Source organism: Quercus lobata, chromosome 10 (genome assembly GCF_001633185.2).
Source record: "Quercus lobata isolate SW786 chromosome 10, ValleyOak3.0 Primary Assembly, whole genome shotgun sequence".
Classification (NCBI taxonomy): Eukaryota; Viridiplantae; Streptophyta; class Magnoliopsida; order Fagales; family Fagaceae; genus Quercus; species Quercus lobata.
The window spans coordinates 2,226,413-2,252,719 of NC_044913.1; the positions used below are offsets into that span (position 1 = coordinate 2,226,413).

Sequence of the window (26,307 nt, forward strand, 5' to 3'; positions counted from 1 at the left end):
AAATGAAAAAAGTTGTTAAAATATTAATTGTTTTTTTTTTTCCATAAAAATTTTCTTTAAATAGATTATTAACAATTTTCCTAAGAGTATCCGTTAGTATTTCCCTAAAATTTATAATAGAATTAACTCAATTAAGCATATCAAAAGATGATAGATGGCCAATAGAATTTGAACATTTGTATTGTGCCATCATCTTCCTTTCTTCTATAAAAAGAGAGGAAAACTTGTAATTAAAAAAAAAAAAAAACTACCTTATGTATAAATGAGTTGAGTATTAAAAGTATAGGTTTGTTCATATAATTTTATTTTGAACACAAACCAAGTTGGAGTGCTTCATAAAAAAAATATGTTTAAGTTTGGTTCATTTGCTTGTTGAATAAGCTTGAACTTGTTCAAAAGGTACTTGATTAACTTATTCTTTTTCCATATAGTAAAATTGTGACTAAAATTTTTAATCATTCACAAATTTATAAATTTTTACTATGAATAGACTATTTATATTGTTAATGTATTGCAAATAATAATTTGATATCATATGAATCTATTTAGAAACTTACATAATCCAATCTCAAATCTATTTAAATATATTTAAAGGCAAGTATACATAAAAATATTATATTATATATTACTTGATTAACTTATTCTTTTTCCATATAGTAAAATTATGACTAAAATTGTTTAAACATTCACAAATTTATAAATTTTTATTATGAATAGACAGTTTATATTGTCAATATATTGCAAATAATAATTTGATATCATATGAATCTATTTAAAAACTTACATAATCCAATCTCAAATCTATTTAAATATATTTAAAGACAAGTATACATAAAAATATTATATTATATATCGTTAAATTGAGTCTCATGTTTACGAGCTTATTCACGAACACATTATTTTATTCAAAATTAATTTGTTTGCTAAATAAACAAATATAAATAAACTTTTCTTGAGATGAGCTTGAGCTATTCATAAATATCTTAATTCATTTGCAACCCTATACATGTGGCTTTCCACATAAAACTACAAGTGACTTTGAGTGTGTGTGAAGTCGTAAATGAATCTGACTGTTCATAAACAGCTTGGGTTTCACTCGATAAAAATCTGGTCCATGTTTGTTTGTTTATAAATAAGTTAAGCTTGAGTTTTAGTTTTAGGCTTGTTTAATAAACAAGCTGAGCCCAAGCAAAAAAATAATGATTCTTGAATAGGCTTGTGAACATTAGGAATTGATACAAAATATGCTGAGCCTAAACTCATTTATGGCCTGGGTAATAAGTTTGATATGAGCTTAACAAATAAGCTCATATCTTACTAGAACAATAAGCTCATATCTTACTAGAACTTTAATTAATTGAGAGTTGAAACCACTCTTCCAAACAAATAAATTTGATATGAGCTTAATAATGTACTTGTATTGGAACTCAAGCTCATAAGCTTGATATTGAACTCTATCTTGGTTTCACTAATGAATTAACCAAAGTTTAAGTTTTAATTTTAGATATTTTTTTTAGCTCAAGTTTGAACATTTTACTTTTGTTATCAAATTAAACACAAACATTCACTACTCAATAAAGCTGGCCGTTTATAGTGTGTATCTATTTTTTGCAATTATTCTCTGCTCTTTCCTTTTTTTTTTTTTTTTGATAAGTATTCTCTGCTCTTTCCTTATTTATTGTGAATCCACCATTAAGAATTACCTGATGAACCACGTCGTATGATAAATGTTGTAGTAATCTTCCACCTCCCTTGTTCTTTTATTATTTTATTATTGATGTACAACTCTCAAATGTAGTAATTCAAACCATTGACCGTGGGAAAAAAACTTAGGTACTCCTGTGATCCGGGCTCTCACAAAGGATTTTTTCCAACTCCAAAAAAGAACAATATCAGGTTTTAAGGCATTTAAAGTGACAGGATGGTGGATCTTTTATTGGTATAATTGTGTGAACAACTATAATTTTCCAGAAGCAACAACTAATTGTGAAGAGGAGCCACATATCAACAATGATTAATGATGAATTTGGTTATGTATTTCAATATCTATTTTGATATAGTACACTTTAGTTTTCATTTGCACCAAACAATTGATCAAACCCTTCCAATCTAGATCATAGAGAGCTCCATTATTAGTTCTTCTGCGTAGAATTTATTGGCTCAAAACTTTGATCTTTGACCTAGCGGTCCTTCTTTTGAGCGGGTGGCCATTTGACTAATACTGGGTAAAGACACCACTCTAATACTTCAGGACATAAGAGCCTCGTCCAAAATCCCAACCCCATCCAAGATGGCACAGTCAAGTACATGTCTCCTCTGCAAGTGCTGTCCACAGTTGCCTTGGCACACCTTTCTGTTGATTCAACTGGCATCCAAGAAATTTTACCCTAACCAGATATATCACCGTTCAGAAATGAAAATAAAAAATCCTCTTAATTTGTTCATGAGAGTCTGCAAAGGTTCTTTGTCTAGAAGAGTATAAATGACATTTAGGACACGTTTGGTACACTGAAGGAAGATTACTACAACATTTATCATACTACTTGGTTCATTAGGTAATTAAATCTTATGGCAGATTCACAATGAATAAGAACAAAGCTGAGAATAATTGCAAAAAATAGATACACACTGTAATTAGATCGAGCGTTATTGAGTAGTGAAAGTTTGTAAGAGATGATGTATAAGGAAATGATGTGTAGAAGATATTATAATGGAATAACTATTATTATTTACAAGTTTAGTTGTTACATATGGAAAGTTTGTAAAAGATGATGTATAACGAAAATTTATATTTTTAAAAATATAGTATTAATTTTAAGACCTATTATATATACTATGAAATAACTATTACATCTATCTTAAAGAGGAATAACTATTCTTCAATTTAAAAAATAGTTATTCCATTGTAATAACTAATTCATGTAATAATTATGCAATCAAATGACTGGATTGCTATTACACATGAATAGCTATTTCATTACATGAGCTGTTACACCATACCAAATATACCCTTAGTAGTGGCAATTACATGGTTAAGGTTTGTTTATAAGATTATCCAAAGGTCATTAAGCAAAAATCTTAGATACTCCTAGAAAATAATGAAATTGTGCTCTCTTCTTTCACATTCATGGTGGGGTTCACTATGAATTCAATGAGTGAATTTCATTATGAATGTGAGAGGAGGAAGCACCATTCATTGTACTCCGAGAGTACCTAAGAATTACTCATTTATTCGTATAGAAGTGATGTTAGAGATATTATAAATTTTACTACCTATAGCTTATAAAATAACATGTCATCAATCACAAAAAAACAATTTAAGCATTCATTTTTTTTTTGAGGAAATTCAAACATTCATTTATCATGTGGTTTTTTCTCAAAAAGAGAAGAAATATAATTGAAGCTCGTCAATCACATTTATTGCCACGTTAATTTATAAATTTTATATAGTAAAATTTGTAATAACTTTAATTTAGTATTTTATTTAATGGAATTATCCTTGCTATAATAGTACTATAGTTAACACGATGTATAGGTGCTCATATTTGCAAACTGCATGTTGTTGAGGTTACACACCAGCATCATGGTGAAACCTTAAAAATCTCTTTTCTAGGTTCAAAAATCTAAAAAGTAATATTTTCAAGGAAATCCCAAGAGAATATAGATCATATAAATTTATTTATATTTAATTATATTATTAAATAATTATTACCTATTTGTTTGGTCCGGATTAAATGGAACATAAACTAGATTGGTTAAGGATTTTCAAGTTTCATTTCAATCAATTCTCAAAACACCTTCTCTAAAAGCCTACCTGTTGTAAGAATGGGCCTCCCGTCATTTCTGAGCTAATTAGTAGTCCAGGAGTCACAATAGTTATTCCAATATTTGGACCAATCTCAGTTCTCAATGTCTCAAAAACAAAAAAAGGATATTACGGCTGCCTTGCTTGCCTGAAGACAACACAAATTTAAAACCAATAAATAAAAGAAAATGCTAGCTAGAGTGAGCTAGCTACTAAGGCATACCAAGGAGATTTCTTACATTGTAGAAGCTTAGTCTTGGCATAGCTATGCTTGCTCCATAAACTGAACCCCAGAAATTTACGTCCTAAATTACATAAAGGGGGAGTCTGTTAATGCTAATAATGCATAATGTAAGTACAAAACTTGAAAAATTAACAACAAAAAAAGATGGGGTAAATTCTTGAAGACATCGATTTCATAGTGGGGAACATGTTAACACTAGAAGAAGACATTTGTGACTAAAAATGTAAATTTAGTAAGGTTAATAATGTAAATCCCAAAGGCTTGATCACATAGGAAATAATGCAGAAGATGCAATATGCCAATAGGTTTGGAATACATACATATATATATATATATATATTTTTTTTTTTTCCAATTTAATATTTTAAAATATATAAAAGATCAGCATAAAAAATAGAGATGAAAATAATATAAATAGAAGTACCTCTCAACATTTGGTTAGACTTTCAACCAAAATAATAAATAAAAATATATACTAGTAATTTATTTCTCATATGATTATAATTTAAAATATCTTGACTTTAATTTTATTTGAAATCATATATATATATATATATATAAATTGAAGTGTTTGATTTTTGGTTGACTTTTAATTGTGCCACATAAACTTTTGAGGCCCACAATAGTGTGATGGATTGACCTGAGAGTCTGAGACCTCCACAATATTGTTTCTACATAAGCTTTTGAATTTAAATTACGTTATATATATTTTTTATATTTAAACCATTTAGTAGAATGTTTTTTTTTTAAAAAATTTTTTTATATACAAGATAGAATCATATTTTTGCCTAATCTAAGAGTATATCTTTCTAAAAAAAAAAGTGTATATGTGTGTGAAGCTTCCTTCTGGAGACTTGAACCTCGATTCTTGCCTCCCACACCCCACAAGCATTAGGGGTGTTCACGGGAACTCGGAAACTGACCCACCTGCCCAAACCGCCCGGGTCAACCCAAAAACCGACCAACCCGACGCTGGTGACAGTCGGAGATGGGTCTTCGCCACCAAAAACCGACTTAGGCAGGTCGGATGGCGGGTTTTCTTCTTCAAAACCTGATATACCCGATCTAACCGACGAACCCCATGAAAGAAGGCCGGAGTTACCTAGATTTGTTTAGATTCATTGATATTCTGGTGAAGGTTTGGTAGTTTTTGGTTAGATCCAATGAAGATCTAGGTTTTCTTGCTTAGATCCGGCAGTGAGATGAAGATTTTGCTTAAATCTGCACTTGATGTGGTGCTTTGGTTATGTATCTCAATTTCTATTTTAAAGTAACGACTTTTATTTATCTGATTCGCATAAAAGTTTGATGAAATGTCTTAAGGAAATAATTGAAAAAAAAAAAAGACATGTTACGTACTTCATGCTCATGCCTAGGTATTTATTTAATATATCAAAGTGATATTTTAATTCTGAACCGAAAATAATCAATAAATCTCATTATAGAGTACACTTTAGTTTTCATTTGCACCAAACAATTTACCAAACTTTTCCAATCTAAGATCATTGGGAGCTCCATTAGTTCTCCGGCGTAGAATTTATTTGCTTAGTACTTAAATCTTTGAACTAGCTGTCCTTTTGAGTGCGAGGCCATTTGACTAATATTGCGTGCAGACACCACTCTAATACTTCAGGACATAAGACTCTCATCCAAAACCCCCACCCCATCCAAGATGGCACAGTCAAGTACATGTCTCCTCTACAAGTGCTGTCCACAATTGCCTTGGCACACCTTTCTGTTGATTCAACTGGCATCCAAGAAATATTACCCTAACCAGAAATATTACAATTCAGAAATGAAAGTAAAAAATCATCTTAATATGCTTTGATAAAATATGTGTACATAATGCTAAGTTATGAGTAGAAATTACACATAGTAGTGGCAATTACTTGGGAAGGTTCTTTGTTTATAAGAGTTTGCAAAGGTTAATTAGTATAGAATTGGAATTGGAGTTAGAGGTATTACAAATTTTACTATATAGAGCTTGCAAACTAATATATCATCAATCACGAAAAAAAAAGTTCAAACATTCATTTATTAATTAGATGATTGATGCCCGCTAATAACATTTATTGTCACATCAATTTATAAAAATTATGTATTAAAATTTGCAGTAATTTTAGTATTTTCTTTATTGGTATTATCCTTGCTATAATAGTACTATAGTTATTGACATGTCTAGGTGCTCATATTCACAAACTGCATGTTGTTGGCCGGGGTTACACCGCAACATCATGGTGAAGCCTAAACGGGATTTAAACTGAATTTTTTCATGGGGTTACTATGCTTGTTGGAATTATCATTTCTCTAATTTGGTGAAAGCCCATGGTTCAGTCATTATAAAATGAGTGGTTTAAATTTATGTCATCAAGATTTAAACAAACAGTGAAAGTCTAGAGACAACTATTACCGCAACCTCTTCTCAATCAAATAAATAAATAAATAAATATATATATATATATATATATTAGCACAATCTGCTAAAATAATTGACTGTAAGTTGTGGAAAAAAAATGATAGGTCAATATGAAAGTAATTGTTTACTACTTATACTCGACCATTTCAATAAATTGTGGCAAAAATTGTTTCTGTAAAAAAAATAAAAAAAAATAAAAAATAATTTTATTTGATATCTAGAAGGATTTGGTCTATAAGAAGATAATGTTTGAGTGGGTCAAAATCAGTTAAACAACATAAATACGTATGGTCTAGTTTTTTAGCGTGTTTAACATTCTTTAATTCAATGTGTGCTTTTGTGTGGGTTTAGCATTAGCACTATTTAGTTTTAGACCATTTTGTAAGAAATATAAGAAGTGCCAATTGAAATATAAACCATTGATATTAATTATCTAATCTTTTTTGATATCATAAAATCTTTGAGAGTAATGCTACCCCTAAACTTTCCAAGCACTTTATAAATAAGAAAGGGGTCATTTTACTGTGCTCTTTTTTTTAGGGGGGTACAGTATCCTTTTTAATCTTGGTTATAGATTTTACACATTTGAATCCTGATCATTTATTTATTTTTAATGAAAAACCAGTTACTGGTTAAATAGGTAATAGATAAAAGCAAGAATATACCGACAAACGAATTAGTGTTCTCTCTCTCACGTCTTCTCTCTCAAACTGAAAACCTAGTGGGTGTTCCTTCTTTTAATTCAAAATCCTAAACGATGCATCTCTGCAACCGATGGCCCAAGAGAGAGAAGGACTCATTCTCTCGGGTTGTGCGCTTTGTCAATAACTGCTTCAAACCTGATGACCTAGATTTTGTCTACTCCACTCCCAAATGGATCTCTATCATCAACCTGTGAGATTTCTTCAATTCTCTTTACTCTTAATATTTTTTTTAGTCTTATCAATTTGTATTTGATATTGGGTCTCTCTTTTCTTCTTTTATTTTTATTTTTATTTATTTATTTCTCATTTTGACTCTAAATTTTTGGGTATTTTTAGCATTTTCAGTATCATTTCAATTCTGGGTATGTTTTGTTTTTCCTTATCTTAATTCAAGTTGAAAATTCGTTTTGTTTTGTTTTTGTCTCTAGAATTTGGTTATGCCTTTTGTTTGCCCGAGTAAATAGCAATAATTTGCTGGCTCTGAATTGTGGATTATTAAATGCCCTTTTGATCGATGATTGAGTTAAGAAATGAATCATTGACACATAAAGAGTTGTTCTTCACCTATGGTTTGGCCCTTTTCCATTTTGTTTCATTTTTTATATAGAAAGCTTGTTTTGCTTATATTTCGGCCTACCTAACCATGTGGGTTGTTGGGGGTATTTGGATGACATTTATCTATGGAATTGCTAATTTTCACTTGGAAAAAATGTGTTTTTTACTTTTTATTTTTTTAAAAGTTAAATTAATTAAGCAATTGTGATAGAAGACCTTTAGGGGTTGATTTGTGAAATGCAATAGATAATGAACTTGTGTATCTGTCTTGATATTGAGAAATGGAGGAATTTCTAGTTATCTACTGAAATGCTAGCTGTAAAGTATGCCTTATCTTGAGTCAAGGAGCAGGGAAAGTTGCGAGGGAGTAGAGGGATGACTATTGCAGTTGTGAAAAATTTGTAGCCATACCATTCATTTGCATTGTTTTGATGGGTTAGTTTTAAAACTATCCTAACTGGATTGAACTGAAAACCTTCAATAGCTCTGTTTTGGTGGGTTAAATTTGAAACTATCCTAATTGGAATGAACTAAGTTCCTTGATAAAATTCTACCCCATATATAAGTTATTACTAAGAACCTACTCGGCTACTCCTAATCCAGTGGTGTAACCAAAGACTAATCCTTTTATTGATGGGTTTATTAAATAAGTTTAATTATTTGCTTACTCTGTGTATTGCTTCTGTAAATGGGTCCAAACACTTATGACATGTTTTTTAAAGTAATATCTAATTTTAATAACTCAGCTTATATATAACCATTTCATTTTTCCTATCAAGATAGCTCAGCTTATCAATATGAATAATTTATTCTTTGTTTCCTTTTCAGCCTCATTTTGTGCTTGACTGAGTACTAGTTCCTTATTCTTTGTTTCCTTTTCAACCTCATTTATTATTGAGCTGTTATATACTACTCCTTGGAGTTAATTTGGAATCATTATCATGTTACTTGAGGTTTCCAAGGAATAGCAAATGACAGCTCAAGAATAAGTAAAAAGAATTAGTCTGACAGATTTTGATTATGGTTTTATTTCTTAATAAATTTGGCTGTTTTTACTTGTTTCTTCTTTTTTCCCCCCTTACCAGAGAGATGCAGATAGTGCACTGGAGCAAAAATAGATAAGAGGGAGAGATAATCAAGTTATCTTTGTGTTTATAAAATTTTGTTAAGAGAAAAGACAATGCAGTCCAAGGATGTTGCTAGTTTTAGCTATTTCATGTCTTGTTATTTAATTGTAGTTGTTCAACAATTAAAACATTGAACAACATTTTAAAGTCTCATGTGGTCAATTTTGATTTTAGCTTTGATTTTGTCACTTGTAAAGACATGGCCTGTGTTCCCCTTAGAAAAACAGAAACTTTATGCAAAATTTAAATAATGGATTCCAATGACCACTCGTAGATCAAGTTTTCCATATAAAAATAATTATATATAATATATAAAAAAAAAAGTTTCTTATAAGTGGCACAGAAAGTGCTTGTTAAAATGCTTCTAAGGGATTCAGTTTTTCCAAAATTTGTGGCTTTGTGTTCTGCTCATCAGGGGGTGTGGGTTCTTGTTAGTGTGGTGTTGAAATTTTATTTTATTTTATTATTATTATTTTTTGGTTAGCAGAGGAAGAAGGCAACACCTATGTATTTAAAGTGGAAGGGTTTTTATAAAGAAATAAAATTTTTCTTCTATGTCCTAGGGAGGACGCGGGTATAGAGTTGCTATTTCTTTGTTTCTATTTCATTTCTTTTCTATGTGGTGTACATCTAAGTTGTAATATGTGTAGTTGGAATCACAATAAAGAATATTTTATTGGTAAATAAAATTATAAGATATAGTTGATGATAAATGCAGAGTATGTTTTTTGGTCCTAGTGGAGATAAGTGACAGAAAAGAAAGAAAGCAGAATGTGTAGAGAAGAATAACCTTGTTAAACATTTTAGAGACTACTAAAAGATTAACTAATTCTTTGTATGACTAAAAGAGATTAATTATATATATATATATATATATACATGAGTGACTGCTTGTTAAAAAGATGTTGTGTACAATTTTGAGCTTGCAATTGTGAACTTTTCTTTGTGAAAATTTGCAGCTGATAAACGAGTATGGGGGTCTGCTAGATGAGAAGAGTATAGCCTAATCACAGCAACTGAAGGCCTCAGAAAGATCACTCGCAATGATGTACCCCTTTCCTACTATACAAGACTTTGGTATGTTGTTTGCTTATTCTATAAAGATTGGAATAACTTGAGATTTAGATGAAGGTGATTATGCTACATACCCTTTTGATATGCATGTCTCAAAGAGTAGTTTCATTAACTTAAGATCTCCTTTGATTTTGTGGGCATCTTGTTCAATTCCCCCTGTAAATGTACACTAATCTTCTAACTTTGGCTTTTCATTTAAAAAAAGGTATGCCTGGTATGACCACCTATGCTAGTTTCCATGAAGTTTGTTCTCCTTAGAAAGGAGAATATGTCTTCGTTTCAGCAACATCTGGTGCTGTTGGCCAGCTTGTTGGACAATTTGCAAAATTGTTGGGTTGTTACGTAGTTGGGAGAGTTGGAAGTAAAGAAAAGGTATATTCTATTTGGATATATACTTTTTAGTACTCACTGGCCCTTCTTTATCTGCAAGCTGCTCTTTATTTGAATTCCACATTGATCAATTCGGACAGGATGGAATCTTCCTTCCCGACAAACCCTACCAAAAAACAGTCCTTTTCTCCTTCCGTGATTGTGGAGTGGGTTGGTAGGATGAAAGTACCATTCACAAAAAGAAGTTCCCAAAAAAAAAAAAAAAAAAAAAAACTATTTTTAAGCATGAAATACTCATCTTTTTTTTGTGATGAATTAGGTTGATCTATTGAAAAATAAGTTTTGTTTTGATGATGGTTTCAATTATAAGGAAGAGCATGACTTGGATATGCTGCTTTGAAAAGGTCATTATGTCATATCCATAATAGGAGTTCAAAATTGTAATCTGAAGCTTGAAGGACATACAGGTTCCTTGGCAGATTAAGTTGTTCTTTTTTAGCATTGTGTAATATTTTAACAAACTGGAAGGGCCATTACTTGATATGACACCACATTTTTCAGGTGGTCAATAGTTCTCCAATTCACTAATCTTCGAACTTTTTCTCTTTCCTCTTTCAGGCTAGCCAGGAGTATAATAATTGAAGATGGCATTGAACTCAGGCTAACATGGAATGATGATAGAACCCATTTTGTGTCTGTACATCTGGGGAAGAGGGTCAGATAAAATATTAGTTTGTTGCCTTACTCTTGGAGTTAGAACCTGTTTGTAACCTACAAAATGGCTTATTTGGCATCAAACTTTCTCTATGTACAATTTTATCTAAAGAAAAAGTGCTTAGTTACTCATATTACATGAAGTATTGTTAAATCATTCATGCCAAAATTTATTGGAATTACTAATTGCATTTGTTGCAGTTGAAAACTCAAGTTGAATTGGTAATACAACTTAACTAATGCCAACCCTCTAGGATGTTATTGCAATATTTTTGTATGAACCCATTGACATCCAATTTGCAAGTAGCTGATTTTGTCTTTTGATAGGGAATCAATTATACTTTTTGCTACTGATTTACCACCAAGGTCCTTAAACTTGGTTTTTCTCTAAAATAAATATATAGGGACCTGGAAAACATTTATGTGACAAGAAGTGCAAAAGCTGTATGTGTTACTTTGTTAGCATTAGCATACTGATGGAATAGTTTACAGTGCATGCTACATATCTCCCTACAAATAAATAGGGCTGAGGATATGGTATAGGTTTTTGGCTAAAATTCAATTTAGTCACCTGACTTCTATTTCAATTTTCACATTAGTCCTTAAGATATTATTTTTCTTAATTTAGTTTATAACCTTGTCAAAATAAGTCAACAACAAGATTTGTTAATAGCGATTAAATGTTTAAACCGAGCTAATTTTTATGATTGCTTACAGCGTAATCTAATATTGTCAAATAAGATGTTAGTCCTGCTCAATGTGACAATGGAACCATCAAATGTGAGAAAAAAAAAATAAAATAAAAGAACCACCAAATGTGACAAAAGTTCACATGTTATGTTGATACTGCACAATTTGAGGATGGTACTATCAAATGTGAGAAAAAATATTGAGTACAATTGAATGTGACAAAAGTACAGTCAAATTTGATGTTCGTACTGTCTAATGTGACAATGGAACCATTAAATGTGAAAATAAATAAGGGAACCTTCAATTTTGACATATACTTGTCATCATATATATTTTAAACCATTCCAATGTGGGATTGCCATCTTCATCCTCATTGTAAGGACAGTATTTGGATTAGACTCAGTATGGGATTGAGTTTAAGCCCAACAAGCCCAAACAATGAATTTATAGATCGTGGGTGAAAGAACTAGTTCTACTCTAAAAGATGGACCATAAAAGTTGCTGAGTTAAGGTTGTTAAGTGCAAGTAAAGTAAGAAATTTTGTCCTCGGCATAGCCTGAGAAACTTATCTTATAATATCTTGATAATGAACACTGTTACAAGAACCCACAATGTTATTGCCTAGATTTTATGATTTTTTCTCGATCCCCCTTTCAGGTCACCTTCCCGTGCTATATATTACGATCTTGGTGTTATCCCTATCATACACGTGTAGGTTGGATTCTAGGAGCTCCTTCTTGTCCCATCCAACACCTCCCAGAACCATTAAATAGTAGCTGTAAGGCTGCTTGGTCACTGTTCAGGTATCACTTCTACATTAATGCGGCCAGAGAGTTAGTTGGGAGGCATTTAATATGGAGGTAGCAGCTTTTTGAAGATATTTGTTACCTCCCTTTACTTACCCCTTATTCAACGTCCAACTTCTAGTTGTGATGTAATTTTGGAGAAGGTCTAGGGTGATATGACACTCTTACTGAACTTGGATCCTTGTTCTCGAGATGGCTTTTCTCTTTGGACATTTGTTGGACTTATCTCGTACTATCTTTATTTTTCTCTTTATACCATTCTCATTATAACCTCATTTGGCCATTCTCGGATTAGTTAATATCCTCGGATTGGGCCATAGGCCCAATTCGTACAGCCTTAATAGTACCTCCTGACTAACTGGCCTCCACACTCATTTTTTGCTACAAACATATTGTGTGGGTTCTTTTCCTTTTTTTTATAGGACATAGGCCCAAGTATAAAACAAGGATCCTGAGCCTAGTATATACTGTCTTAAGGGACTGAGCTTGGTTCACCGGAGCTAAATTGGCCTAATTTCGAACCAGGTGGTGCACAAAGCACAAATCCTACAACACATACATGCTAACATAAACATTGGATGGCTGGTCCCTTCCTCATTTCTCATTATTTTCTTCTTTTGGGGTTTCTTCCTCAAAAACCTCTTGCTGACTTTCCGCTCTGAGATGTCCTAAAGAGCTGACCTTTGGTCTTTCTTTTTTCAAGGCTTCTAGATCCCATCTTTTCATAGTCAACTTTTGGCTGCCTTTCCCTTTACCATTTTTTCCAAGTGAGCTGATTCCTTCCTGCCATGTTGAAAGTTTCTCAGCCACCTTCCTTCATGGTTCTTCTTTCTAGGTTCCCCGAGGTACCAACTCCTTGTTCATGAATTGTTGGTTCTTAAGCCTTTTGATTCATTTTCTGCATCATTGGGTGGCTGATAGGGACATATCTACTCCCGTTCCTTGTGTTTCTTGGTCCCCCCCTTTGAACTGTCTTAATCCAACCTTGGCTTTACTGCACGTCTCGGGGATCCCAGGCTCCTCAAAATCCCTAAGTATCCCGGCCCAGTTCTTATCATTGGGCTCCCCAGCGATTTTCTGACCTAGCGAGCTGGGATTTCTTCTTCCCTTTGTTTCATGAGATCTAAGACTTACCCATTCATGGGTTTGGGTTCCTCCTTATGACCCTTAATGGATTTGGGCCTATCATTCCGCTTCTTTATTGAAGGCTCAAGTATTGTATTTTTCTAGAGTTCAATTCTCTATGCCGTTTTGAGCCTTGGTGCAACATTGTGATTTTTTTTTTTAGACCTCAACACATATATAAAGAAATAAGTAAGTAAAAAAGTGAATTCAATGGTGGGCCCAAATGTAAAAGTATGGTCAGATATGATATTGGTACTACTCAATGTGATGATGAAACTGTCAAATATGTGAAAAAAAAATAAGGGAACCACTAAATTGACAAAAGTACTGTCAAATGTGATGTTGGTATTGTCAAATATGATAATGAAACCATTAAATATGAGAAAAAAATAAATAAGGGAACCACCAAATGTGACAAAAGAAAAGTCACATGTGATATTGAAACTACACAATGTGAGGATGAAACAGTCAAATACGAGAAAAAATAAATGAACCACCAAATGTGACAAAAGTATAGTCACATGTGATGTTGGTACTGCACAATGTGAGGATGAAATCGTCAAATGTGAGAAAAAAAAAAAAGGGAACCACTAAATGTGACAAAAGTACTGTCAAATGTGATATTGGAACTGTACAATATGAGGATGAAACTATCAAATGTGAGAAAAAAGTAAGAAAATTGCCAAATGTGACAAAAGAATTGTCACATGTGACGTTAGAACTGCATAATGTGAGGATGAAACCATCAAATGTGAGAAAAAAAAAAGAGAACCGCCAAATGTGACAAAAGAATTGTTACATGTGATGTTGGAACTGCACAATGTGAGGATGAAACCATTAAATGTGAGGAAAAAAAAAAAGAATCACCAAATGTGACAAAAGTACAGTCACATGTGATGTTGGTAGTACACAATGTGAGAATGGTACTATCAAATGTGAGAAAAAAATAATAGAGCCACAGAATGTGATAAAAGAATTGTCACATATGATGTTGGAATTGTACAATGTGAGAATGAAATCATCAAATGTGAGGAAAAAGTAAGGGAACTGCTAAATGTGACAAAAGAACTGTCATATGTGACGTTGGAACTGCACAATATGAGGATGAAACTATCAAATGTGAGGAAAAAGTAAGGGAACTGCCAAATGTGACAAAAGAATTGTCACATGTGACATTGGAACTACACAATGTAAGGATGGAATCATCAAATGTGAGAAAAAAGTAAGGGAACCGCCAAATGTGACAAAAGAATTGTCACATGTGATGTTGGAACTGCACAATGTGAGGATAAAACCATCAAATGTGAGGAAAAAGTAAGGGAACTGCCAAATGTGACAAAAGAACTGTCACATATGACGTTGAATCTGTACAATATGAGGATGAAACCATAAAATGTGAGGAAAAAGTAAGGGAACTGCCAAATGTGACAAATGAATTGTTACATGTGACGTTAGAATTGCACAATGTGAGGATAGAACCATCAAATGTGAGGAAAAAGTAAGGGAACCGCCAAATGTGACAAAAGAACTGTCACATGTGACGTTGAAACTGCACAATGTGAGGATGGAGTCATCAAATGTGAGAAAAAAGTAAGGGAACTGCCAAATGTGACAAAAGAACTTTCACATGTGACGTTGGAACTGCACAATATGAGGATGAAACCATCAAATGTGAGAAAAAAGTAAGGAAACCACCAAATGTGACAAAAAAACTGTCACATGTGATGTTGGAACTGCATAATGTGAGGATGGAACCATTAAATGTGAGAAAAAAGTAAGGGAACCGTCAAATGTGACAAAAAAACTGTCACATATGACGTTGGAACTACACAATGTGAGGATGAAATCATCAAATGTGAGAAAAAAGTAAGGGAACCACCAAATGTGACAAAAAAACTGTCAGATGTGAGGATGGAATTGCACATTGTGAGGATGGAATCATGTGAGAAAAAAGTAAGGGAACTGCCAAATGTGATAAAAGAACTGTCACATGTGACGTTGGAACTGCACAATGTGAGGATGAAACCATCAAATGTGAGAAAAAAAATAAGGGAACCGCCAAATGTGACAAAAGAACTGTCATATGTGACGTTGGAACTGCACAATGTGAGGATGAAACTATCAAATGTGAGAAAAAGGTAACCTGGTAAAGTAGGTTACCTACTAGTAGGTACCGTACCCCCTTTTTTTGAGGGGGGTATGATAGAATTACCAATAAGAAAGTACCAATTGAACTACAGGAAGTCAATGATATAATATTACAACTACGGGCTATCATTATAATTATTTAGTTTTATGTTATACTAGTTTTATTAATTTCAAACATAAATGTGAGTGGGCTATCATTATGTGTGCGGGGCTATCAAATATTAATGACAATTTTTTTTCTTTTTTTTGAATTTTAGGAAGGAAAAATAAATTTCAACAGAAGATTTAAGTATTATTTTGCACGAAAAATATATCTCAATATTTCTATTTTGAATTGATGACTTTTAATTATCTGATTTGCATAAATTTTGATAAAATGTATAAAGGTAATAATTGAAAAGAAAAAGACATGCTTCGTACTTCATGCACAGAAATTATTTAATATATATATGAAAGTGATCGATATCTTAGCGATATTTTAATTCTGAAATGAAAATAACCAATAAATCTCTTATATAGTGCACTTGAGTTTTCATTTGCACCAAAGAATTGACCAAACCTTTCCAATCTAGATCATAGCGAGCTCCATTGAACTAGTGGTCGTTCTTTTGAGAGCGTGGCCAAAGTGGATTGAATAAGACAGAATAGGACCAATCTAGACCGAATAGGATAAACATGGACAGAATGGACTGAATAAGACCAAATTAGACAGTATGGACCGAATAAGGCTAAATAGGACCAATATGGACTGAATAGGACTGAAGTGGACAGAATCGACCGAATATGATTATTATGAACTGAATAGGACCAAATTGGACTGAATAGAACCAAAGTGAACTGAATAGACCGAATAGGAGCAAAGTGGACCGAATAAGACCGAATAGACTAAACAAGACCGAATTGGACCGAATAGAACAAAAGTGGACCGAATGGAAAGGATAAGACCAAAGTGCACAGAATAAGACGGAATAGGACCAAAGTAGACCGAATGGACAGAATAGAACCAAAGTGGACTAAGAAGGACCAAATTGGACTGAATAGGATTGTAATGGACAGTATGGACTGGATAAGACCAATATAGACTGAATAAGATTAAATGAACTGAAGTGGACCGAATAGAACCAACATGGACCGAAGTGGACCCATGTTGACAGAAAGGACTGAATAAGACCTAATGGACCGAATATAATCAAAGTGGACCAAAGTGAATTGAATAAGAATAAGATTGAAGTACACAATATAACTATAAGAGAAACAAGTTTGTGGTGGTAAATTTTGGTTTAAAAATCAAATAATGATAAATGTTGTTGTGAAGCCTTTAAAGTAAGGTAGCAAATATAGATATAGAATATATATAATATTAAATTTTGTTTATTAATTCTTATTTAACCATGCAATTCATGCATGATCAATAAATCTCTTTATATAGTACACTTTAGTTTTCATTTGCACCAAACAATTTACCAAACCTTTCCAATCTAAGATCATATATAGGGAGCTCCATTTGTTCTTCTGCTTATTAATTGGCTCAAAACTTTGATCTTTGAACTACAGGTCCTTCTTTTGAGTGTGTGGCCATTTGACTAATATTGCGTGCAGACCCCATTCTAATACTTCAGGGCATAAGACCCTCGTCCAAAATCCCCACCCCATCCAAGATGGCACAGTCAAGTACATGTCTCCTCTGCAAGTGCTGTCCACAATTGCCTTGGCACACCTTTCTGTTGATTCAACTGGCACCCAAGAAATTTTACCCTAACCAGAAATCACCATTCAGAAAGGGGAAGGAAAATCCTCTTTGTTTAGAGAGAATAGAAGTAAACATAATGGATAAGTTATGAGTAGAAATTACACATACCAGTGGTAATTGCATGGTACTGTTCTCTATTTATAAGAGTCTCCAAAGGTTAATTAGTATGAAGTGGCATTAAAAATACTACAAATTTTACTACATTACAAACTATTATGTCATCAATCATCAAAAAAAAAAGAAAAAAAAAGAACAAATATTCATTTATTACAGACTGTTTTGTCATCAAATCTAAAAAGCATTATTTTCAAGGGCATCCCAAGAGAACATAAATCATATAAATTTATTTATTTATATTATTAAATTATTATTTCTCATTTGTTTGGGCCTCATTAAATGCAACATAAACAAGATTGGTAAAGGATTTTCAAGTTTTATTTGAATTATATCTCAATATGCCTCCTCTTAACAACCTACCTCTTGTATGAATGGGCCTCGTGTCATTTCTGAGTCAATTAGTCCAGGAGTCACAATAGTTATTCCAATATTTGAACCAATCTCAGTTCTCAATGTCTCAAAAAAGGATGTTAGGGCTGCCTTGCTTGCCTGAAGATAACACATATTTAAAATCAATCAGTAAAAAAAAAAATGCTAGAGTGAGCTAGCTTGTAAGGAATACGAAGGAGGTTTCTTACATTGTAGAAGCTTATTCTTGGCATAGTTATGTTTGCTCCTGTTGAAGCCATTACAACAATCTTCCCTTTGCTTTTTCTTAAGTGCGGAATTGCATAGTGGGTTCCATACACTGAACCCCAGAAATTTACGTCCTAAATTACATAAAGTGGGAGTCTGTTAATGTAAGTTTAACAAAAAAAAAAAAGGAGGGTCAATTCTTGAAGAAATCAATTTCATAGTGATGAACATCTTAACACAAGGCCAAGAAATTTGTGACTAAATGTAAATTTAGCAAGGTTGATAATGTAAATCCCAAAGGCATAATCACATAGTGAATAATGCAGAAGACACAATATATATGGTATGGAACCTGCGCGCGTGCACTCAACACACACACATATATATATATTTATAGTTTTTCCAACTTAATATTTTAAAAACATATAAAAGATTAGCATAAAAAACAGAGATGAAAATAACGTAAATAGAAGTACATCTCAACATTTGGGTTACACTTTCAAGCAAAATAATAAATAAAAATACACTACCACGCATCCTTGGCGTGATGGTTACTCTACAAGTATAAATACTTTTGGGATTGGGGGGTAAGGGTTGGAGTTCAAGTCTCTAGGAAGGAGTTTCAAATACATATACACTTAAATTAGGTTAAAGTAAAAATTATGAAAACATTAATGTTTCATAAAATATTGAAATAAAGAATTAAAAAGATATTAATTTTGACAATTATTTTACTGACTACAACAATACAACTACGAGGAGAATAAACAACTCAAATGTCAGCTAGAGCATTACCCCAATTGAATTGATGTGTATATATATATATATATAGACGTCATAGATTGAAATTCTATTATATCTATGAATATATATATATATATATATATCTATATATATATATATATATTCATAGATATAATAAAATTTCAATCTATGCTATCAGCTCTATGATAATTTCTTTTTATTATCAAGCTAAGACACTAATTGGTTTTTTATATAGGCGGAATATGAACCTTAGATTTCTTATTCTATAACAAGAGATTTTGTCAGTTGAGTTAATTGAAACCCAACAATTAAATTGAGATGTTTATGTTTATGGTATAATATAGAAAAAAAGAAATTAACCTATGAATATTTTTAAATATAAAACTTTTTATAATATTCTGCATTATGTAATAAATTGTATTAGATTGCATTATATGCGTGTGTATTAAACGCAAGGATGTCAAAGTCGGGATTTTATGTAGGATTGTAAGAGATAGGTGAGATTGTTGATCTTAAAATCCTACCTATTTTCTAATTTAAAGCAAAATAACACATTGAGTGACTTTTTATATTGAATAATCATATAAATTATGAATTCATCTATGAAAAAGTAAAGAATATGATGTAATTGTATACCATTCATTGCCACATCTATATTAACAAAATAAATATACTTAAGTTTTAACACAATTTATCCAAAAATTCATCAAATGTTTAATTAGCAACCAAATACCAAAATAACTATCAACACATATGAAAAATGTTTTCCAAATTCTAAGTTCTAGGTTCAAAATCCAAAATAAGTTAGCAATTGGAAACTAGCTTACTACAAATTAGTAATATCACAAAAAAATAAACACATAAATATTGCACAATGACATAACCCAACCAAATAATCAAAACACTAAGCCTAAAAAAAACTTAGTTAATTTCCCATTTTTTTCCTCTAATATATAAAAAACAAAAACTAATACCTAACACAAGCAACTTTGTAACAATTAGATTTTCTGAATATGGCCAAGTGATACATGAAATAGAACCTTTAAGATGATCAAAGTTCAAATCCCTTCTATTCACAATATATATTCATTCCTACAATGATCAAAATTCAAATAGAACACTTAAAATGATGATAAAATAAAACAAAATTTAGTTTTTAGTGGGATTGGTAGGATCCTATACGATCTTACGATTTTGGACGATTCTACTTAGGATCCTACCAAATATGTGATCCTATTATAATTTGAATCATTTTGGTTAGGTAAGATCATACGATCCTACTATTCAGATTTCGATTTTGACAACCTTATATATGTGGTTTGTTGATGTCCAAATCAAATGTGTATTAGGTCATCCCATATTCAACATATACCAAGTCAATTAGGACTGCATAAGATATTACATGAAGCTCTATAGTATCGTCAAGAGCTTTATAGCTCACCTGACACTTCTTGACATTTCTAATAATAAAGTTCTCCAAGATTCAAATCCCCCCCCCCCCCCCCACTATAACTATCTAATTATTGGGGGAAAAAAAACTATTGTTAGAGATGATTTTCTATCATTATAGTTTTCATTTTCCAAATTCCAATTAATGTCACAACATTATTACTAAAAGTGGATCAAAACATGTTGGCTTTATTACCATAATCGAAGAAACATCAGTGAATTTGGTGTAATCTTCAAAAAAGCTACCACTTATTACTCCAGCGTTATTCACCAAATGATCCACTGTTGCATAAAGACCACAAATCAGAAATCACAACATATTAATTCAAAAATATTTCCACAAAAACTATAGAAAAATGAAAACACATCATACACTTACATCGTCCAAAGTAGTTCACTGTTTCATCAACAAACTGCTTACATTCTTCAACCTTGGAAACATCTGCACGTACCACAATAACCTCTGGGGATCCTAGTTCTCGGGCTTTATTTGCCACTATTGGAAGATGATCATCTCTTATGTCAACAAGGGCTAAATGAGCACCTCTCCTAGCATACTCGTAAGCAACATGCTACAAACTCACAAAATAAATTATATGTGAAAAATGTTGTGGTACTTATACGTTTTTTTTAGCTTATGAAATGCTTTGTGATTACAACCATGTATTTGTTTTTTGAGATAAGAAACTGTTGCATTCTTGGGGCTCTAAATGAGTTGAGCCAAATTGAGTACTAAAAGTTCAAGCATGTTCATTTAATTATATTTTGAACATGAGATCATCAAATGAGATTAGATGTATAAACTTGATTAAAGTTTTTGTCATATAAGCTTGAGTTTGTTCATGAGCTACTTGATTAACTTATTATGTTCTCATATATAGAAAACCATAACAAATTTTTTTTAATCCTCTAAAAATCTATGATTTGTAACTACGAATGGAAGGTTTATATTATCAATAAACTATAAATTATAATTTGATATCATATAAACTTATTTACAAATGTATACAATCCAATCTCAATTCTATATATATATATATATATATATATTTTTAAACAAGTTTAATTATAAAAAAAATAATATTATATATAGTTATGTAGTGTCTCATGTACACGCTCTTGTTCACAATTACCTTATTATGATTTAGCTTTGTTTGTTTAATACTAAAGTCTAAACTTGGGTTTGAGCTTGAATTACTTGTTAAACAACATAAACAAGCATTCTCCTGAGTAGAGCTCGAGCTGTTCTTAAATCGTTTGTTTTATTTATTGCCCTAGGTGCCCTAGCCTTTGGTAGAACTATTTCATTGCTTGTCCATTAGACAAACCTTGAAACCTTAAGAATCTATAATGTGGTGGTTTAAACTTGGGACATCCGGGTCTATGTCATACCCCTAACCAATGAACCAACCACCTAGATATCCTTGTGGAGGTATAAGTAAGGAGTTAATTTCATAACAGAGATTGTTTTAATTTGGCTAAAGGAATAAAATATTTCAGTACTCGTTGATACCGATATATCGTTTTGGAGTTACCGTTAATATTATGAACATTTAAGTTTTAATAAAAAAAACAAAATAATGTTTATATGTATAAGTAAATTGTTGGGCCAATCAACCAAATACTATTGTATAAATTTAAACCCATGTCATAGCCCAGCCCATTAACCAAAGACCAAACAAATTTTCCTATTTTTTAAAATATTTATAGAACAGTTTTCCCTATTTGTTTTCTCCACTTGTTTGTCCGCCACACATTAGTTTATCTTTACCTCTTTTTTGTTTTCACCTTTTTATCTTTTTTCTCATTCACATCCCTTCCAGAATATTCTTCTTTCTTCTTTATTTTTTCACACCTACTGATTTGATTCTTATCGTTAGGGATAAAATAACCATAAGTGTTTTAACAAAACATACAACATACATTTAAATTTCAATTGATAGAGACAACAACTAATTCTTTTCAATTTCTTTAGATAAAATAATAATAATAATGTTTTAACAAAACATATAATAATATGCATCTAAGTTTCAGTTGATAAAACAAAAACTAATTTTTTCTTATCAATTTCTTTAAATAATGTAACAATAAATGTTTTAGCAAGATATGCAACATGCATTTTAGATAAATTAACAATAAGTGTTTTTAATAAAGCATACAACAGGCATCTAAGTTTTAGTTAATAAAGACAACAACATATTTTTTCTTATCAATTTATTTAAATAAAGTAAGAATAAGTTTTTTAACAAAATATTTAACATGCATCTAAGTTTCAGTTGATAGAAACTACAACTTATTTGTTCTTATCAATTTATTCAGATAAAGTAATAATAAGTGTTTTAACAAAATATGCAACATTCATTTAAGTTTTAGAAATTTAAACCATACTCTAAGTAAAAATCTATTATCAAAATTTCAAAACTTATATATATTTACCAATGGTCTTTGGTTTTTTTTATTTTTTTTTTTTAAGTTCATAAATTTGGATTATTTTTCCTTAATGAATTGAGATTTTGGCTTAATTTTTTTCAATGTTCTAATTGTTAAATTTATTATATTTTTAATGGGTAATATTAATATATGTGTTCTTAAAGGATAAAGCACAATATAATTAGAGACATTAATACAATTGAATTTTTTAATCTTAAGTTTGGAATTAATTATTTTAGGATAACCTTACTTATGCAATTATTAGAAAAGATTTAACAACTTGAGTTCAAATCACCCTCTTCAATAATAAATAAGGAATTAAGAAAAAAAATTAGAAAAGTTTTTATTGATCATTTTAATTAGAGATATTATATATAAGGACATATATACAAAATTATGCATTTTATATTAGAATAATCATTCATTTAATTAGAAATGAGTTCTAAAATGATGTAATAATAACTCATTTAGTTATTATTTCTCAATATATATATATATATATATATATTTATATTAATTATTGTCAATTGTAGGTAGTCAAGACAAATCATATTATTATTATTATTTTTTCAGTTCTCACTCACATTATCAACTACAATTCTAACATATATAAATAAAAGAATAATAATTAAACACTTGAAATAAACAATTATGATCATAACAAATACCATATTAAAAGATACTGTCGAAGAACCCAAATTATATAATATAAATAGCCCATGTAAAAAGTCTGCAAAGATTGGATGGTGTGACATTGATACAAACCTTGCCAATTCCTGATGATGCTCCAGTGATGAGTACTACCTTGCCAGACACTTTCTCACTATATATGGATCTTTTTAAGAAAGAAAGAAACTTGAGTAACAGAAATGGTGGCATAAAAAAAGGGAATGCAATGAGCATTAAGAGAGGCACTGCAATGTTCAAGAACTTGTGTAGCAAATCCATAGCTTTGCTGTGATGAACAGAACAGAGAAGGCAAGAGAGAAATTGAAGATATAAGGATGGTCTTACATATTTGAGCCTTAAATTCCCTGCCCCCTAATAAATTGGGGGGACTGGTACCACCAGCACCGGTGGATAGACCTGTCAAAAATTTATTAAATTCCATAATAGGCCTTACCTATATTTGCCAGATGGAGTGGAGGATTAGGGTTAAAGAGGATCAATGATATTAACATATGACATATCTTTGGTTAGAAAAGGATGAAAGACAAAATAAAAATTGACATCTATCAATTTTCTCAAAGACAAGATTACTAATTTTTAAATTTTAGGAAGGAAAAATATATTTCAACAAACGATTTATGTAATTATTTTGCAGTGAAAAAAAAAGACAGTATGAAGTCTAGCTATAGGAATAAAAAGTTGTTTATACGTTATTCCAAACTCCAAATAGAACAGGTTTAAGGCATTTATAGTGAAATGATATGGTGGATCTTAGTTGGTATAGTATAACTGTTAAAAACCAACAACTCATCTAGTTTTCTGTGATGACTTCCAATAACTTTATTATTTCATGCCCAGGTATTTATTTAAAATATCAAAATGATATTTTAATTTTGAGATGAAAATTTATCCCAAAAAAAAAAAGAAAAAGAAATTCTGGTCAGAACATAATCATAAATCTCTTTAAATAGTACAATATAGTTTTTATTTGCACAAATAATGATAACGCCTTCCAATCTAAATCCTAGCGAGCTCTCCATTAATTCTGCTTAGAATTTATTAATTGGCTTAAAACACTAACGTTTCAGCTAGCGGTCCTTGTTTTGATGAGTGCATGGGCGATTGACTAACATTGAGTGCATACACCACTCAAAAACTTCAGGACATAAGACCCTCATCCAAAATCCCACCCTCATCCAAGATGGCTTAGTCAAGTACATGTCTCCTTTGTAAGTGCTGTCCACAATTGCTTTAGCACACCTCTCTGCTGACTCAACTGGCATCCAAGGCATTTCAATCTAAGCAAATATCACCATTCAGAAATGAAAAAAAAAAAAAAAAATCATTTTTGTTTTGAGAGACTAGAAGTTACGTAATGGCTAGGTTATGAGTAGAAATTACATATAAGTTCTTCCCTCTTTATGCAGCCAAAAAAAGAGCTATGTTAGAAATATTATAAATCTTATTATGTAAGTCCTATAAAAAAAAGTTATTAAGATATTTATTATAATATATTTTAAATGGTATTGATCATATTCATCATCATGTTCGTTTATCAGTATTTTAAAGAAAATTTGTAATTTTAAAGAAATTTTTTAATTTTTAGCATTTTCCATTGTATGTAGTAGGGATTATTACAAGGTAAGGTTCTTGGTCAATGGTCAGGTAAGGTTCTTGGTCAATGGTCAATATATAGGACTATGTAAAGTTCTGTACCCAAGCCATAGGGTCCTCTCTCTCTCTCTCTCTCTCTCTCTCTCTCTCTCTCTCTCTCTCTCTCTCTATATATATATATGAGGTTACTAGAGGTCAAGCTTTGGTGTGATGGCAAGTGCCTTACACCCAAAGCAACAAGTCATGAGTTTGAGTTCGGGAATCAGTCCCTCTAAAAAAAATAATTGAGGTTAAAGCTGCTTATCATGACATCTTTTTTTTTTTTTTTTTGGTGTGTGGAGAAACAGCACTGTGATGCATTTAATTACAAAATACCAGCTAAATCAGCATGGTATGAAGACAGTACATAACATGGAACATCTTCCATACATATTACACAATTTGGAAAATTAACTGCTAGCTGAGCCAAGTTGTGTGCAACTATGTTGCTCTCTCTCTCTTAGTATGAGAGTAGGACAATTTGGAAAAACCTGAAGATAGAGTTAAAGAGTCCTGTATCAGCAAGCCAAAAGGGGCTAACCCATGATTCTTAGATTTCAATGCCGTCATCACCAGTAAAGAGTCACCCTCCAGTACAACATTCGATATGTCCATCTCTCTAGCAAACTCGAGGGCTTTGTTGGCAGCCAAGGCTTCAATCTCTATTGGCTGGAGTTGTTGAGGAACCTGAGTAGACATGGAAGCAATAACAAGTCCCTCCTTGTTTAGAACGATAACACCTAGACCAGAGCATTTTTCTTTAGTGAAAATGGCACCGTCAAAATTAATTTTGAACATATCCCAATCAGGTGGTTTCCACCGTGCTCTCCTCTTCGGCCTACTGGGCATTGGTGCAGGTTTCAGGGCTTTGTATTCCACATAACTATCATGACCCCATTGAGAAAGTTGGCTTAGAGGGCGATGGGATTGTTGGATTCTCACCTGGTTTCTTTGGTGCCAAATGGACCAGATGGTGAAGGCAAACAGGACCGAGCTTCTTTGATGTTCGAACACCCAAGCCAAGAGCTCGCTGAAACTGGAGAAGCTCTATTGGTTCTGAAAACTTCATAAATTATTCAAACCCCATACTCCATCCAGCTCTTTGCAGCTCTAAACTGCATGCACAACGTCTTCATTATCTTCCTTGCATTGATCATCTG

General features: G+C 31.6%; 1 protein-coding gene and 1 long non-coding RNA gene across 2 annotated transcripts; one reads left to right on the forward strand and one right to left on the reverse strand.

Moving 5' to 3' along the window:
• The first annotated feature begins 7,071 nt into the window (after positions 1-7,071).
• On the forward strand, positions 7,072-11,126 carry LOC115962774. Its single transcript, XR_004085598.1, has 3 exons — positions 7,072-7,359; positions 9,811-10,297; positions 10,874-11,126. It is a non-coding gene; the product is annotated as an uncharacterized LOC115962774 (long non-coding RNA).
• A 5,963-nt stretch (positions 11,127-17,089) lies between these two features.
• On the reverse strand, positions 17,090-23,917 carry LOC115962772 (11-beta-hydroxysteroid dehydrogenase-like 4A). The gene is made up of 6 exons (XM_031081646.1): positions 23,591-23,917; positions 20,775-20,967; positions 20,592-20,677; positions 18,184-18,315; positions 17,966-18,094; positions 17,090-17,493 (listed from the first exon to the last, which is right to left on the reverse strand). The coding sequence occupies exons 1-6, from the start codon at positions 23,771-23,773 to the stop codon at positions 17,287-17,289; spliced, it is 930 nt and encodes a 309-aa protein (XP_030937506.1). The 5' UTR covers positions 23,774-23,917; the 3' UTR covers positions 17,090-17,286.
• Between the last annotated feature and the right edge of the window lie 2,390 nt (positions 23,918-26,307).